The sequence below is a fragment of the Balaenoptera musculus genome, chromosome 10 (assembly GCF_009873245.2).
Source record: "Balaenoptera musculus isolate JJ_BM4_2016_0621 chromosome 10, mBalMus1.pri.v3, whole genome shotgun sequence".
Taxonomy (NCBI): domain Eukaryota; kingdom Metazoa; phylum Chordata; class Mammalia; order Artiodactyla; family Balaenopteridae; genus Balaenoptera; species Balaenoptera musculus.
Window position 1 is genome coordinate 86,128,322 of NC_045794.1, and position 12,185 is coordinate 86,140,506.

Consider the following 12,185-nt stretch of genomic DNA (forward strand, 5'->3'; position numbering starts at 1 on the left):
CTGATGGAAATGAAGGAACAGGCAATGTGAATAGCTGGGGAAAGAGCATTCCAGAGACAGGAAACAGAAAGTGCAAAGGTGCGAAGCAAGGCACATGGTGATCGGGTTGAGGAACAGCAAGGTCCTCGGGGCCAGAGCAGAGGGAGGAAAGGAGAGAGGTAGGAGGAGGGCAAGGCGGTAGGAGGGAGAAGGAGAGGTGGGGTCAGGTCACACATGGCCTAAGAACTTGGGGCCAGGATGTAGGTTCTTACTTTGAATGAGATAAAAAGCCATTAGAGGATTTTGGGCAGTGGAATGACATGATCAGACATACGTTTTGGGAGACTGGTTGGGAGGTGAATGTAATAACTCAGAGAAGAATGATGGCGACTAGTGGGGAGACAGGCTGAGGTATAAGGTAGGCTCAAGGAAGTATTGTACAACACGGGGCATAGAGCCAATATTTTCTAATAACTGTAAATGGAAAGTAACCTTTAGAAATGGTATAAAAAAAATTTTTTAACATTAAAAAAAAAGAATGATGGTGACTCAGAGCAGGGTGGTAGCAGAGACATGGTACGAAGTGGTTGAATTCTGAAGGTATTTTGAAAGGCAGACCAACAGAAGGTGCTGATAGACTGGATGGGGGATGAGGAAGGAGGAAGCCAAAGATGAGTCCTGAGCTTCTGATTGGAGCCCCCAGAAGGATGGTGCTGCCATTAATATTGCCGGGGGAGCAGATTTGGGAGGAAAGTAGAGATCAGAATTCTTTGCTGATTTGTTCGTTTTCTGCTCCCTCGCCTACAACATAAGCAGGAACTTGTCTGGGTTTGTTCCCTGATATCTCCCCAGACCCTAAAGCAGAGTCTGGTACAAGGCCACTAAATGTATCTGAAAGAACGGGTCCCCATTTCACCACAGGGGTAAAACAGTTTGCCCAAGGTCAATAGCAAACATATTGCAGAGCTGGAATAGTTACGCCTCTTCCCCAGTCTGGCACCGGCAAGGACCATTTCCGCAAGGACATCCTTGCTTGGAGTCAGTCAAGAATTCATTCAACAGATTCATCTTTCCCTGTCAGCCAAGCCCTTCTCATCACAATCTTCCACTCAGTGGAAAGTTAAGTGAAGTTGAAGGCTCTTTCGAGAGGTCGCCACCATTCAGCTCTGCCTGGGGACCTCTGGTGCTCCTCAGTACAGAAGGATGAAAGATGCCATTGCTTCCTTCCAGGGACAAATTCTGGCAAATGACGTGGCAATGGAAGAAATGGAGGTCGTTGCCAAAAACGGCCGGATTTACACACTGACTGGAGTCCTTATTCCTCCCTCCATCGTCCCAATCCTGCCCCACCGATGTGATGAAACAAAGAGAGAGATGAAACTGGTAAGAAAACTAGGAAGCTCAGTGAGGACCCTAAACAGCCCCACAGAGCAGACACTTCTCTCCTCACAATTTTGAGGGAGCTGACGAAGATAGTTTCACACTTGAGCCTCATTGGGAAGCCCTTTCCGTCTTTGTGAAGAGGCAGGAGGGTCTGAGGTCGTATCTTATCAAACGTGAACCAAAGTTCCTGGGGGAATTTCCAAATTGATAGTTGCTACCCTGGTATATTCGTTTTCTAGAGCTGCCATAACAAGTTACCACAGACTAAGTGGCTTAAAGCAACAAAAATGTGTTCTCTCACAGTTCTGGAAGCCAGCAGTCCAAAATCAAGGTTTCCTGTTTCCATTGCAACTTTTTGGCTCAGCTGGTTTTAACCAGAGCAACTAAATTTCAACAAGATTTTGAACAACCAGGAACAGAGCAACCCTGCAACAAGGCAGGGAGTGAGGGCTGCCCTTGTCCTCCAGACTTCCTTCTCTGAACTTGAATGGCAGCTGCTTGGGGGTTGGGGTGGGGGAGCTCTGAACAAGTCTAATTATTGACTCCTATTGAGTCTTTTCTGCAGGTCGTTCAAGAACTTGTTCTCCATCTCCCCAAAGAAAAGAATTAAGATGTGGGTTTGAGCCACAACCAAAAGAATTTTGGTTAAATAAGAAGGGCTTCCCAATAGCTGCCTTAGACTGAGGTCTTCTTTTACTATTTTCTCTGGGTTTAAAGTCAAATCAGTCTGCTCTGTGTGGTTTAGGGTGGTTTCCATTAGGTCTGTTAAAAGTACAAATGTATTCTCTGGAAACTATTGAGAACTAGTAAACAGCAGGAGCAGCTGGTCTCTTCTAGAAGTCTCAGTTTTCAGCAGGCTGAACCCATAGCTGCCTTTGGGCATGTATGTTTGAATTTTAGAGGCTTAATTAATAAGTCTCTGTACTAGTTAGGGTCCCTGCAGGAAGCAGAATTTATCCCAAGGGTTCAAATTAAGAGACTTTAATGAAGAAGCCACTACCGAGGGGTGGGCAGGGCTGAGGAAGCAATCACATGATGCTGGGGCATCCAAGGAGAAGCACTGGCACAAAACCATTACCACCAGAGAGTCAAGGGTGGGGAGGGGCTGGAGTGACCTGAACCCAGTGAGAGTGGGGAGAACGGAAGAAGAGGTATCCATCAGGAGCTGTAGGAACGGTGCTCGAGCAGAGAGGGAGCAGGAAAGAAATACCTTGACCTTGTTCTCCTCCTACCCACCAATATCCTGCTGGCACCTCACCAAGACCAGTTGGAAACTGGCAAGGGGCCCCAAGAGACCATCCTTCAAGGTTTACCTGCTGGAGCACAGAACACAGTAGAGAAGGTCAGAGAATGGATCTGGAGAGATTAGGAGGCACACACCCCTTTTCTTCCTCCTGAATTCAGAACCAATGGAGGAAGAAGCCCAGGAGACTGAAAGGCAGAGATTCAATGTTCAGCCTCGTTACTGCTAAGCTAATTGGAGAACAGGGACTTGAGTGTGTGGCCAATGCTAGTACTACATCCCTGGCACAGGCGGGCAACTGCAGTGTCCCCTCAGTGGCAGGTGCCTCTCTACACGGCCGAGGGTCGACCAGAAGCCTGAGGCCTGTCTGACCCTGGCAGAGGATGAGGAAGGGGCTGCTCTGAGCAGGCCCACTTCCTTCTCCCAAATTCCTTCTCTCTGGTGAGGAGGCAGTAGGGGTGGGGAAAGAGGCCAAGAGTGGTACACTAGTGGGACCCCTTCACCAGGAGGATGCATGAGGCCAGACACGTGGCCTGCCACTCCCTCTTACAGGGACGCCTGTACTGACCTGCAGTCTTTCCTTCCAGGGCACTTGTGTGAGCTGTTCTCTGGTGTATTGGAGCAAATGTCCTGCCGACTCTGAGCCCACAGTGAGTGTGACAGCTTCAGGGAAGCACACGTCACCCAAGCAACCCCACTGGTGTGGTTTCTCATCCTTTCCATCTTCCCCTCTTAAAAGATATTCATTCCAACTGGGGTAGCATAAAGTTAGCTCTTAGCCTATTATATCTGGGGGGATAGTAGAAAGATAGCCCACAGATCTGTGTTTGAGTCCTTGCTCATTTATCCAAGGTAAGTTGCTTCACATATTTTCTCTAATTTTCTTATCCACAAATAGTAATAATAATAATAATAACACCACCATTAGCAGCCGCAGGATTAGCACAGATAAAACTCCAAGTGCAATGCCTAAATCAAATAGCCACTCAGTAAATGTTCCCTCTCTACTTGCCCTATGAAATAAAATCCAGTGTTTGCATAAGAGAGGCAAAGCTTCACCCTCACCCTCTTGCGGTCTCTGGCTGGGCCTGAGAATTAAGTTGACATAAGACAAATTAACAGGAGAAAAGCACAGGTTTTTACACATACATAAGAGCTTCCACAGGAGAATGAAGACCTGGAGAAACAGCAAAACCCAAGTGTTTATATAGTGTGTTGAGCAAAGACAGGTAACTGTGGAAAAGTAACTAAAATGTGAAATATATTTCACAATATATACCTACATCAAATCATTATTACTATGTGGTACACCTTAAACTTACACAAGTTTTTTTTTGTTTTTTGTTTTTGTATCTGCTATTTTTCAAGCGCCTTTAGCGGAAAATAATCCATATGCCAAAGTGGCACATTCGGTTGTGGCATGTTCTGCTACCCTTCATTTGTACCTGCTCTCCCCAAGCATCATTCTGGAGAGAAATACAAGAAATATCAAGAAAAATGACACTAGGGCCATCAGAACCTTGTCAAGCTTGATAGAATTCTGCACACATCCACTGAGGATTATAGATCTGGTTCAGGGAGCATGAAGATGAATAAGATATTGTTTTGTTTTGTTTTGGTCTTGAGAAGCTCTAATCTAAAAAGGAAAACAGATCATTTTTCTTGGCATCATTGACAGGCCAAGTAAGTACTCTACTGGTGGCAAAAGCAATGTGTTCTAAGGTAAAATTGACGATGGAAGTTCCTGCCTCTAAGTTCATCCTAAGAAAGAACTTCCCAACCAGCCAGTTCATTCCACACTAGAATAGATCGCTATTAAAGAAGGTGATGAGTTTTTTAACACCATCCTATTGTGGAGCATTTCATAAAGAAAAACATTAACATTAAATAGGCACAGGTGTTCAGATATTTATTTTGCTCAGTGAAGCCATCACCCCGAGTCCTGCAGGATGCTGTCAACCAGGGGATATGGAGAGGGAGGACGGAAGAGGAAACCGTGGTGACTGGCATCCCAGTGAGTGCTGTGTGCCAGGCATTGTTCTAAGCGCATCGTGCAGCAGACCTACGAGGGGGGCACGTTATAACCAGACTGTAACCTGGGAACTAAGGCGAGGAAACATAAAAGCCCTCCCGCAAGGTCACACAGCTGGTACACGCAGACCATGATCCTACATTGCCTCAGCCCAAGGAAGGAGGAGGGAGAGAGGAAAGGAAAAAATGAGACACGTGGGTCAGAGCCAAGAGAACCCCTAAACTGCCCCTCCCAGGCTCCCATGGTCTATACTTGGCTAATTATCCTGACAGCCAACAAGGGGGTTGAATAGTCCTTCCTCATCGACCTCAGAATTCCTTTAGACATTTAAGATTTTAGGATTTTACTGCCCATGGTTTTCACTGCTCTCTTTTTAAGTAGAAGCCTAAGATGAAGGAGTACCTCCATATCAATTTTTATCTAACATAAAATTTGAGCCATGGACTAAATGCTCAGCGCAAAACTTGAGATCAGCATTTTTGTCCTATTTCACAGATTAGGCAGCTGAGGCCCACCAGACAGCATGACTTGCCTCTGAGATCCTAAAGTTAGTAGGTGGTAAGATCCATTCTCTCGACCTGCCACTTACTATCTGTGTTCTTAAGAAAAAGGACTTAACCTGTCTGGGCCTCAGTTTCCTCATCTATAAAAAAGAGATGAGAAATATCCACATGGAGTTGAAGATTGATGACCTCATACAGGCAATGTGTCTGACCCTAGTAGGTTCTCAACAAATGGTAGTTCTCCGTAATTCTGATTGGGTATCAGAGGTTAGAGAATAGAAAGAAATCTGCCCCTATACCCCACAATTCCCAAGAGGAAAACTCAGACTCTCACAATTTTTTTGGTGGATCTTTGTACAAATTAGGAGGAAAATCTCTAATTGCTCCAAAATTTCTATATAGGAAGTGGTTAGGGATGGTTATTAATTGGAAGGGGAGGCTAAGCCACATCCTGAATGCACAGGAACGTGTTCCCTGATTGATTAACAATGTCCTCCAGGGCACGAGAAGGGACGGAAAGGTACATATACCCTGTGTCGTGCAAACCCTGGCCTGTATTCTTCCAACAAGGAAACAGAGGCTTAACAGGGTGACAGCTCTGCCTGGGCCCTGTGTGCGCTGTGTGCTCTAGCACTCTTTCCTGGTGCTGACAGTAAAACAGAAGTAGATTGTCTAGTGTCTGTAGAAGCCGAGTCATGCCCAGAGGACCTCAAAATGCAGACTGCGATGCTCTTCCCCATTGGCTTTCTTCCAGACACTCTTCATACGCAAATGTGTCTACACTGGCCGAATCAGGAGCCTGAAGAATGGCTGTGCCAGATACTGTAATGCCACCGTGAAGGTGAGGCTTGTGTGTGGCCGGGGCCCTTATCCAGGCCACCAAGGCCTGCACGGAAGCCCGCAGGGCTGGGCAGCTCTTGGGCCCCAGGGTCTGTGAGTCACAGGTTGCCCATGGGGCCTTGACCATGTCTTCTTGCAAAGGAAGGGAAGGGCAGAGTCCCCACATGGCGGCCAGGTCACCCCCTCCCTGCGTCCCTTCATCCCATGGTCCCCATCATGCTTAACATGGAGCCCACACCCTTGACACTGCCCTGCACGGCCCACCCTCTGCAGCGTCCCTGGCCTGTCTCTCACCCTCATTCCCGCCTCAGCGTGCGTGCCTTTGCCATTCCCTCCTGGAAGAATGTTCTTCTAGGTTTTCTTGGGGCTGACTGATCTCTCAAGTCTCCATCCAACCCTCACGTCCTCTGTCACCGCCCAATCCACAGTGCCCCCCGCCCATGTCCCCACACCTCTGCGCCCACCTGCCACCACTTGATAACGGCACTTTGTTTTCCCGGCACTTAACTGCTATCTGAAATCCTCTTTTTTTTTTTTTAAATGTATCATCTCTTCCCTGACTAGATAGAACACGGGCTCCATGAGCACAAGCCTTTATCTGTCTTGCTGTCACAGGACCAGGGCCAAGCCGGCAGCCCGGGGCGGCCCTCAGGAGATCTGTGGTGAACAGGTGACTGAGCACGAGCCATGCCATCACCTGCAAGAGAACAAGTCCTGCTCCTGAGGGTGGGAGGGGGCTGATGCTGTTTGTGATCGCAACGGAGATTAAAATGCGTTGATATTTCCTTTGAGGACCTGGCACGCTGCCTGGGATGCCACAAGGCGACACACATTTTGTTTCTCAGATACCAAAGTGCTGCAACGGCTTCTACGGGCCCGACTGCAACCAGTGTCCAGGAGGCTTCTCGAATCCGTGCTCCGGGAATGGGCAGGTGATACAGGCTGAGGCTGACTTTTTTCACGAATGCTGAGGTTGACCTGTGTTAAGTCGAAAAATAATTTTTAAAACCCCTAAACCAAGAAATGATACAATGCCAGTCACTGTTCCCAGGGAGTAAAAGAAACAGATCAGTTGCTAAAAGAAGAGAGGGTGTCTGCAGGAGAAGGAATTTTGCCTGGGGGAGTGACAGGGGGCAGGGTGTCCGGTGATGTCGCTTCTGGTCTGCTTTCCTACTGCTGATGGCATGACTTTGAGCAACTCAGCAAGGCTTTCTGGACCCCAGTTTCCTCGTGTGGGAGATAGCAGGGTTGGCCTGCATTGATCTCCAAGTTTTTTTAGGGCCAAGATTTTACTATCCTTAAGGAAAAAAAAAAAAAGCGCTGCCCAGTGAATGCTTTTTTTAAGATTTTTTTTTCTTTTGGCTGCCTCGGGTCTTAGTTGCGGCACTTGGGATCTTCATTGCAGCGCATGGGTTTCTCTCTAGCTGTGGCGTGCAGGTTTTCTCTCTCTAGTTGTGGCACTCAGGCTCCCCGGCGCGTGGGCTCTAGTTTGTGGCACACAGGCTCTCTAGCTGAGGTGCGCGAGCTCAGTAGTTGTGGCGCGCGGGCTTAGTTGCCCCACCGCATGTGGGATCTTAGTTCCTGGACCAGGGATCGAATGCATGTCCCCTGCATTGGAAGGTGGATTCTTTACCACTGGACCCCCGGGGAAGTCCTGAATGCTTTTTTTAGCCCATCTGCAAAACCTATGAAATGTAAGAGCCAAAACTTAACTCATCTAGCGTGGAGGCCAGGGCTAAACATGCAAAGGTAATAGTAGCTGTGGTTCATATGGGGAAATTATGGATCTGCACAGATAAGAAATCCACATCGAAAATATGCCTCTTTCAAGGGGAAGGAAAAACTGCATGACCACCAAGTGGGGACACCACACAGGCCAGGGGAATAGGGCGAAGCTGCTACAAATTAACTACTGTACCTGGGTGGTCCGGGACCCAAGCCCAAATCTGATACGTGTCAGTCACTACAAATCTAATCTTGAAATAGCTGGGGAGATGAGGGGTAAAATGCTCACACTGAAGGGAAAAACACTGCCGTTTGGAGTCACATAGCTGAGCATGTGCGCATCTGGAGAGAAAGGCCTGCCTTCATTCTGAAGGTCAGTGGTTTATCGGGCTGCCCCTTAAGCATTGTTTAGAGGTTCCATTTCACCACTGTGACAGCCCCCCCCCCCGACCAAATGACTTCCTGTGAAGCTCTGAATCCTGCTCGGGGCACCCATATGTCACTGTCTTAGCTTCCTACCCGATACCCGCGACTCCACTTTCCACAAGGGGTCCCAAAGAGTCATTTCAAGCAGAATTGAATCTGAGTCAAAGAAGCAGGCCAGGAAACGAAAGCATCTGGGACTCCTTGCCGGGGGCATGTTGCCCTGACGGCCAGGGGCCCTGCCTTTGTTTGCAGTGCGCCGACGGCCTCGATGGCAATGGGACATGCGTTTGCCAGGATGGCTTCCAGGGCTCCCAGTGTCAGTTCTGCTCGGACCCCAATAAATACGGACCTCGGTGTGACAAAAGTAAGTGTCGCTTCCTGAGCTGCCGTGTGCTCCTCACCCGGGGTCCCTGCAGGGTCCCTGCAGCACTGCAGTGCTGGTATCAGGTGCCCCTCGGCTTGGTGGATGCCCTTATCACAGGGTATTTCTTAAGCACTTGGGTCCCAAACAGTGCACATGCCAGACTGCTGGGCCCCACTCACAGAGCTTTGAGATAGGAGGCCTGGGTGGTACCTGAGGATTTGCATCTCTGACAAGTTCCCTGAGATGTCAACACTGCTGGCCCAAGACCACACTTTGAAAACCAGTCTTTTAGGGTTTCCCCACATAGCTGAAGTGATCGTGGGCTCCATATCAGAAAACAGACTCCCCATCTTTCAAGCAGTCCTCTTCCATCAGCTCCTCCCTTTGCTAAATGTGCGACCTTGGGTTAGTTACTACACCTCTCTAGGCCTCAATTTCCTCATCTGTAAAATGGGGATAATAATAGTAACTACCTCGTCAGGTTAGTACAAGTTATAAATGGAAAGCACTTGCCTTAGAACAATGCCTAGTACCTAGTATGCACTACCAATATTATTATCTATTATTGTTATTATTATCTATTATTGTTGGTACTGTTGCTGTTATGCTAAGTTCAGTGATGTAAATGTCCAGAAGCTCATAGAACATGTAGAAAGTTCCACAACACTAGGCATTGAAAACAAAAAATGCAGTCATATAATCTTAGAAAACACATTATGTTCTTAAAAATAACACCATGTGAATATGTAAGTACATAGGTAGAAATATACATCTATCTATCTAAGCTAAGATTAGAACTTGATAGAAAAACAATGAACAGATCAGAGCTTGCTGTGGAGTCAAACCAACCTGAAGTTAAATCTTCACTCTGCAACTTACTGGCTCTATGACCTTAGAAAAAAATCTCTCATTGAAGCTTCACTTCCCCATTTATAAAATGAAGACAATATTGGTACCCACTTCATAGGTTGTTGATTAAGTTAGATCATAATTTTGGACTTTAGCCCAGAGCGTGCACCTAGCAAATAATCAATAAATGAAGCCATTCTTGTTACTATCACTACTAACTCCACTCATCTGTTACAAAACACACCACCCCTCTCCTCTCTTACCTTGTCTGATCTTCAAGGCTACCTCTCAAGACGGATGGGACACCAGAGCCCAGCAGATTTGGGGCTGCTGATCTAGTCCAATGCTCTTTTTGCCAAATAAGGTTTCTCAGGGGAGAAAAATAGGGGTTTATTCCAAAGCCTGTTGACATAGGCATTTTTATGAGGCTAGTAGTCACGACGCCGAGGCTGGGGCAGCAGTGGTGGCTTCCTGCTCCAAAGACTCTTGTCCAAGTCTGTTGCTGCTCACCGCCTCATGCAGGGGAGCTTTCTCTTCATTCTGGGGTCTTGTTCCTTGCTAACCAAGCCCTGACGTTCTTAAAAGTTTATGAAAAGTTTCCTTTGTTTTAAATCTAGCTGTGCTTTGCCAGCCCTCGCTGTGTTTCTCTTTCCTGGATGCTGGCTCCAAGCTCCCGCACAAATCCCTTTCCCATCCATCCCTTCTGGGGCAAAACCACAGATTCCTTCATTTCTGATCACATTCAAGCCCCCAAATCCTTGCCACCTGCCTTTGAGAGTCTCCAGAATGTTCTTCTTTTCACTTCCACATGCAGAGGAGCCTGAGTCTGATAAGCTGGCTCACGTTGCAACTTTTAAATACCTGTAATCAAAAGCAAAGTTAGCAACTAAAGTTTAAGATGATAACAGACAGTGGAAATGCCAGTCGATATTACTGATCTACTGGTTACTCATGGTCACTAACGGAAATGGAATTTGAAGGTCTGAGTTCAAGTCCCTGTTTGGGAACTTGCCAGCAAGTCAGGCAATTTGTTTTACCTCTCTGGGCCTCAGTTTCCTCATCTGGAAAATGGGGATGGTAAAAGTATTGATACCTATCTCCTGAGGCTGGTGACTATGAATGAGAGGGTACAGGTTAAAGGTTGGCCCAATGCCTAGAACAAGGTCAGTGTGCAAATATTGGGCATGAGTCAGCATTGGTTTGCTGTGATGGAGGGTGAAGAGCAAATATGTAAGCCACACATCACAGGCTGTGCCAGCAGGAGAAATCACTTCCAGAATGTCTTCAGGAAAAGGTGAGAAATTTCCAGACTAAACTCTCCTACCATGAAGTAGGTGAAAATTGAGCTCCTTGGCCTCTTTCACACCATCACAACCCACCCTCCCCCTGCACCCCACGCACAGACACACAAAGCATCCCGAAGACCACGCTCTTCTCACCGAGAGCTGTCCTGGCACACGAGAAAGACGCTGAGAAATAGCGTCCAGGGCCTTCCGCATCTCGGCCCCGGGTTCTGCACCAACAGGAGTGAGTGGGGGGTGAGGGGAGGGGGCCCTGTCCTCCATGACCCATGTGCGCATTGCTAATCTTGTCCCCAAGCCCTGAATGGCCCTCTTCCTTCCCTTCCAGGGTGTCTGTGCAGTTTCGGAACGTGTGACAACAGAATTGACAGTGACGGCGCCTGTCACCCCGGCACCTGCAGGGACGGCTCCGCCGGGAGATTCTGCCACAAGCAGACCTCAGCCTGCGGGCCCTACGTGCAGTTCTGTCACATCCATGCCACCTGCGAATACAGCAATGGGACAGCAAGGTAGGCCGGTCAGGGCGGGGGTGTTGCCATCCTTAACGGCCCATGGCCACTGTGTAACCTGTAGACACACCCAACCCATATCTAAACTCTTCATAAACTAAGACCTGTTCTCTTCAGCTGCCAGCATGGCTTTTGTGGAGAAAACCTCAGACTGAGCTGGGTTCAAAGTTTGCAGCATTCCCTGCTTTGAAACTTACCAGCTGTGTGACCTTGGGCAGTTACTTAACCTATCTGAGCCTCACTTTTGTCATCAGTACAATAAGGGTGATGTTGCCTACCTAGCAGGGCAGTTGTGGAGATTAGAAGAACTGAATGCCAAATCATCCAGCCCCAGGGCTAGTACATCATAGGTGTTCAGTCGTGGAAGCTGCAATTATTACCATCACTCATGTGAAGGAAATGAAGATTTGCCCACCAACTTTCCAACCCTTTAAAAACGCCTTTACTTCCTAAGGTCATTAATAACTACTCCCCTGTTAAAGGCATCTTACAAGAAATTGGATCGTTGGTCACTGGATCACCATTTGTTTTCTTAATGCTATCTAACATATGCAGTGGGCTTGGGGGGAATATGTCAGAGGAAACTTTCCTCTCTGGGAATATCTGGTTCAAAGGCAGTAACCATGCAAAAAATATCCTGAGAAATGCAGACAACATGTAGAATTCTTAGCCTTATTTTTGCAGCACTTTTCTTAATTTGTCATTACCTAATCATTTGCTTACCTGTTTGTGATCTATCTCCCCCACCAGTCTGCAGGAAGCATGGGGCAGAGACTGACTTTGCTCTTCCGTGGTGGTACAATAGAAATGCATCTTCCTAAGGAGTTAGTATGTACATCAGTGCATAAGGAGAAGGTCACAAGTCACCAAAATTGCCCTTAAAACCACTTAAGGGAATTCCCTGGCGGTCCAGTGGTTAGGACTCGGCGCTCTCACTGCTGGGGCCTGGGTTCAATCCCTGGTCAGAAACTAAGATACTGCAAGCCATGAGGCACGGCCAGAAAAAAATAAAAAAATAAACAATAAATAAA

General features: G+C 47.5%; 1 protein-coding gene across 4 annotated transcripts in view; it reads left to right on the plus strand.

Moving 5' to 3' along the window:
• The window catches only part of STAB2 (stabilin 2), a 151,751-nt gene that overhangs the window by 57,504 nt on the left and 82,062 nt on the right, over nt 1–12,185 (plus strand). For all 4 annotated transcript variants that reach the window (XM_036866125.1, XM_036866127.1, XM_036866126.1 and 1 more), the window contains 6 exons: nt 1,210–1,362; nt 3,193–3,255; nt 5,895–5,981; nt 6,826–6,912; nt 8,384–8,495; nt 10,974–11,154. In XM_036866125.1, the coding sequence (XP_036722020.1) occupies nt 1,210–1,362; nt 3,193–3,255; nt 5,895–5,981; nt 6,826–6,912; nt 8,384–8,495; nt 10,974–11,154 (683 nt within the window). The remainder of the gene's footprint in view (nt 1–1,209; nt 1,363–3,192; nt 3,256–5,894; nt 5,982–6,825; nt 6,913–8,383; nt 8,496–10,973; nt 11,155–12,185) is intronic.